The sequence below is a fragment of the Cyprinodon variegatus genome, unplaced genomic scaffold (genome assembly GCF_000732505.1).
Source record: "Cyprinodon variegatus isolate N-32 unplaced genomic scaffold, C_variegatus-1.0 Scaffold1197, whole genome shotgun sequence".
Classification (NCBI taxonomy): Eukaryota; Metazoa; Chordata; class Actinopteri; order Cyprinodontiformes; family Cyprinodontidae; genus Cyprinodon; species Cyprinodon variegatus.
The window spans coordinates 37,892-43,365 of NW_015151650.1; the positions used below are offsets into that span (position 1 = coordinate 37,892).

The 5,474-nt window shown below is 39.8% G+C and overlaps 1 protein-coding gene across 1 annotated transcript in view; it reads left to right on the plus strand.

Moving 5' to 3' along the window:
* Positions 1 to 1,892: 1,892 nt before the first annotated feature.
* The window catches only part of rnls (renalase, FAD-dependent amine oxidase), an 11,056-nt gene continuing 7,474 nt past the window's right edge, over positions 1,893 to 5,474 (plus strand). Inside the window, exons 1-3 of the mRNA XM_015401237.1 lie at positions 1,893 to 2,095; positions 3,507 to 3,612; positions 3,688 to 3,830. Of these exons, the coding sequence (XP_015256723.1) occupies positions 1,978 to 2,095; positions 3,507 to 3,612; positions 3,688 to 3,830 (367 nt within the window). The 5' untranslated portion in view covers positions 1,893 to 1,977. The remainder of the gene's footprint in view (positions 2,096 to 3,506; positions 3,613 to 3,687; positions 3,831 to 5,474) is intronic.

Below are 5,474 nucleotides of genomic sequence, written 5' to 3' on the forward strand. Positions count from 1 at the left end.
TAAATTTAGGTGTAACAAATTACAGTAATTTTTTTAAGTTCATCCAAAGTATCTTTTTTTTCAGTGAAGGCAGAAAAGCCTTCTGACTGATTTCAGGCTGTTTTATCCCACTGTCAACATGTTTACCGACTGTTTTAACCCCCCAGCATTTACAGCCTGTTTTAGCCATTTTATCAACATGTTTTTAAACCGCTTTTTAATCTGATTAAACCGGCTTTAATTGACATTAAAACGTTCACGGTTCGGTTTTTACATATTTAAAGCTTGTTTTCATGGGCGTAGGTTTGCGTAGGGTCCATAGGGAAATGTCTCTACCAAAATTTTGGACCAACCTATTTGTCTCTATCACTAACTCGATTTTAATAACATGTTTATAATTTAAAATTCAGCGTGGTGGATCACACACAGCCACTGTATGTGATCACAGCCAATTCTTTTCTTATCGCAGCTCAGTAGCTGCTGCTGCCGCTCCATCTGAGTCCTGTCCGTTAAATAGGTAACTGTGCTGTTTAACTCCACTCTCATTGGTTGTTCGGCCTAAAGTCCCGCCTTCCCTCTTTCTGATTGGCTGTTTTCTAGTCCGTATGCGTGCGCGCGTGCTTGGAGCACTAAATAAGAATTTTATTCACGCTAGTTACTTAAAATAATATTATGCAACGAAAGTAGTCCTAATGAAAAAAAAAAAACTTTATTCCATCTACACTAAAACAGGTGAAAGCTGCTGATTGCTGATTCTTAGGCACAGCCGACTGAAAAAGAAAATATGAAGGTTTCCCTTTTAACAATAATTCATTGCAATTACTGTTTTCATTTTATTACGACCCTTAGAGGCAGTTCAGCTATAAATAGCAGGTGTTATTTCTTTTATAGAGCATAACAACACGAGATAGCGCCTAAACATCTGATTTTATTTTACATAGATTTCCACACAGTCCATAAGTTAATTATTACAAACATTAGTGTTTGGTAAAAATGCTTGAATCCAGCTGTTTATTTAGGATATTATTACATTATAGATGTAATAAGATGGTGTTATATTATCTTTTAATAATTGTTAAAAGTGATTTTATATTGGAATAAATTTAGTCTCATTCTTAGTGTTGTTGTTTTTTTTTTATAGATGATGCCACTAAATGTAAATAAAATAAATGTATTTTCCGTCCCTTGAATGTGTTATTTTGCGTTGGTTCATGATACAGAGAGAGCATTTAAAAAATAAGACTGTTTCACCTGTTTACCTCTGCACAATTCTATATCTTCAAAAGAAAATAAAGGATAAATCCACATATAACAGACATATTTAGACTATATTTGGTTAAATAGGCACATATTTACCTACTGTCTTAGTCATTGGTAAGTTTAAATCTTTTCAAAGTGGAAAAAAGTCCTAATTCATCATTCATCAGAGCCGCTGATACTTCAAACATTGATAAACAGCATCTAGTGAGTGTAGTGCTAATAAAATTAGTATAAATGTAGCAAGAAATGCTGCTTTTCTCTTTAAACCAAATGCACCCTGATGCTCATGTTAAGCATAAAAAAGCATGCATATTTTTTTATAGGTAAAATGATATTAATGAAACTTAGGAGCAATAGTGTCCCTACCAAAGTGGAAATCAAACCTAAGTCCTTGCCTGTTTTAATATGTCTGCAGCATTTTCCTGCTACAGCCTGTTTATTAACATTTGTAAACTATTTCAGGTTGGACGGTAAATCAGGTGAACCTACCTGCTGCTGCCGCCGCTGCTGTCTGAACTCTGAGGATCACGTCACTCAGTTAGACTGACTTTTTTTTTTTTTTTTTCAAAGCTTTATTGAAACGGGACATTAACACACTATTCCAACAAGCTCTCTCTCTGATTGGTCGGAAGAGTTTTTCCGGATGTGAGGTAATTAAACACCGGAATAAGGGTTGTTTTGTTTTGTAACCCGTTTAAAGAGCAGTTTTGAAGCTAAGCTAAGGTGCTATTGTTGAAGATGTCCCGGGTTCTGATCGTGGGAGCTGGTCTGACCGGCAGCTTGTGCGCATGTCTGCTGCGCAGGGCGCTGCAGGGCAGGGTGCAGGTGGTGCTGTGGGACAAGGCGAGGGGTACAGGTCAGTCCCCTCACTGCTCACCATGGTGGAACCCAGCAGGATAAATGACTTTCATGCTTCTGTAGTCTGTAATGCATCTTCATCAGAACTAAATACCTGCAGCCAATAGAGACTCAATAAAGTTTCTGTGTTTAAAGGCTCCATGTGAAAATCTCTTTAATTTGGACTTTTAATGGCTGATTCTCCTCAGAACAGGCAACCAAACCTTCAACCTCAGATCAGCTCAGGGCTGGAGCTAGATGGGGGGCCAGGGGTGGCCATCCCCCCCTTAATACACTAGAAGAGGAATATGAAGCTCACTAGAGTGAAACGCGCTGCCTCGGCAATTTGTGCAATTTTGTGCTGAAAGCCCTAAAAAGAAAAGGAGACGATGTATTTGGACAAAGACATGGCTGAGCAAACATGGCTGCTACAGTCTGTCAGTTTGACAGAAAGAACTCCATTTCACTCATTGCACCCCCGCCATGCCTCTGTGTTTACATCTGAGAGGAGGAAGAAAAAAGGAGATCCTTGTTTACCCGCTGAGCGATTTGCCCACGACGGTCGGCAGAAAATCAAATGTTTGATTGATGATTGGGAGGTGGTCGTGAGAGGCTAATCAGCCCTCGTTACTCCATGTATACTACACAACGCACGATCAGGCTGAAAGTTGACCCGATCGGAAAATTTTCGCACGTCTGGAGAGTTGGCCCGAAAAGGGCAAAATAATCGCCCAGTGTACGCTCAGCTTTAGCCAATCAGTGGCCACCCCTACCATTTTTTCCCTCTAATACAGATGTTGGCAACAGTAATACTCTCAAGTTGAATATTTAAGACATTTTAATTGTTCATACATTAACAAATACTTGACAACAAAAATACAGTTGTTAATTATTCACATCAATGAACTAATATTAAAGACCATAAGTTCAGAATTCATGCTCTTTCAGAACTAGATTTTATGTTATATGGGGTAAAGAGAAAATGATGTCTCTGCAAGTCATCTATGAGTCTTCAGTGAAATCATACATAAATAAATATTTTAGTAAAAATGAAAAAAATAATAAATTTTTGTAGATATTAGTTCTTGTAAATATCAATGCTATGCATAATGATTATGGATAAAATTAGGTAAGTAATGGAAAAGATGTGCGCCCCAGAACTCTAACCTGAAAGAATTGTTTCCACTATACCTTTTATTTAGAAAGCACGGATGTTGAAATATATGCATCTATTTTTTTAGGAAAGGCTGCAGGAAAGTATAGTTAGTCTTTATTTAGCGAATATGGATGTGGTGCTCGTTAATTTTCCCGTTGGAACAGTGCAGATGGACCCTGAGGCCACTTTCAGCCACCCCTCAGTGTACATCGCTTATCGCCTGGCCGCCCTTATAAAAATGTTCTTTCTACGCCTCTGCCTGTGTGTCTGTCAGGGGGCAGGATGTCCACCAGCCGTCCTCCAGACGCCGTGTCTCACTCCGCTGACCTGGGTGCGCAGTACATCACAGCCACTCCTGCCTACGCTCAGTCCCACAGCAAGTACGCTTCACCTGACCTCCTCTGACACCAAACAGTTTTCCCTCCCTGTGAATTTCTGATGGTGTGTTTGTTCAGTTTCTACGCAGAGCTGCTCTCAGCTGGCCTGCTCCAGCCCCTCACCTGTCACATTGAAGGTCTGCAGCACAAAGAGGGAAACAAGGACTACGTAACGCCACTGGGCATGAGCAGCTTGGTCAAACACTTTCTGTCAGAGTCAGGTAATAACCTCAGCTGTCCTTTTCCTGTCTGTCAGCTAATCCCACCTGAACAGTCTTAGAAGGCTTCTTTGATTAGGTAGCTGGAGTTTGTCCTCTGCGATGAATCGAGCTTCTCTCTCTGATGGACCGAAGTTCCTATAAACACAAGCCGAAACGTTTTGCACATTTCCTCCAGAAGAGCTCAAGCTGTTCTAGCTGCAAAGGGTGGATCAACATTATATCTCATAACATTGAATCCCATGGATTAAAAATGGGATGTCACTTCTGTTCGCAACCTGGATGGCGTCTGAGCAAATAATGGTTGTGAGCTTGTGTCTTAATGTAATATATATTTTTTTATCAGCCTTTCATTGATCAAACTTTGTCTAAATAGATTTTTTCCACTGAATTAAATAAGTTTGGAAATAAATTAATATATTATATGAATACATTTTTTTTAAATTGCAATATTAAGACATTAGTTAGAAACAGCAGTATAATCAGTATGGACAAGAGAATCCATCAAAAAGACGTTTCCGCCACAGTAAATACAGCACGATACAGTAAATAATATAAAACACAAATAGTTTTGGAAGATACTTCTAGGTGTTTAGAACATCTCTGGTTTCTTTCTCCTGTTGATTCCAATGCTTAAGAGAGTCTGGCTGCAGAACTGCACTGTCAGGACCCAGACCTGCACAGTCAGGACCCAGACCTGCACTGTCAGGACCCAGACCCGCACAGTCAGGATCCAGTCCTACACTTCAGGACCGAGAACTTCAATGTCCGGACCCAGAACTGCACAGTCAGGGCCCTCCATTGCAGACCTGCAAAATTGGGTCTCCTGCACTCTCTGGACCTGAAGTTTGTTCCGGAAGTTGTATTCGAAGCCTTCAGGAATAGCGTGCAGCACGTGTTTGCTGCCAGTGTTCTGTCAGAATAGCATACCCGGTCAGAGTAGCATACCCATAGTCAATACCCCTTTATCCCTTTAGTTTTGTACAAAAGATAAACTTTAAACTACCTCAACAGGCCAGTATCCCTTTAGTCATGTACAGAAAAACAATTAATTACTTACTTACTTTTTGGTGGGGTTTTTTTTAAGCGTATGGCGATCTGACCTGAAATTGTTAATTTTTTTGTACATGACTAAAGGGATACACACCCGCCAAGGTAGTTTAAAGTATATTTTTTGCACAAAACTAAAGGGATGTCTTATGGGGTATGCTCATCTGACAAAACACCGGATTACAGTTAATGACAGTGTTAAACTGAGCATAGGAGCAGATTCAAATATGCAGTGAGCAAAAATCCTCATAGGACAGCCAACCTCCATTGTCGTTTAGAAACTGTCTTATAGACAAAATGCCCTTATCCATCCAGCAATCCAATTACAGAGAATTATTTCTATGTAGCACATATCTATTATTCCAGATAGGAGATTGGTGGGGATTAGAATTTTGCGTGTACATAGGTTTCCAATATAACAATACTTATTTGTGAAAGGAAGCTAGCTTCACAGGGAGTTTTTCAATGCTAGCTTTTATTTTAGAAAGGCTTCAAATCAACTTCGCTTTTTGAAAGTCTTTGAGAAACTTATGGTTCTCACAGTCCAGATCTGCAGCCAGGGTCCTGAGAGTGCAGCCAGGGTCCTGACTGTGCAGG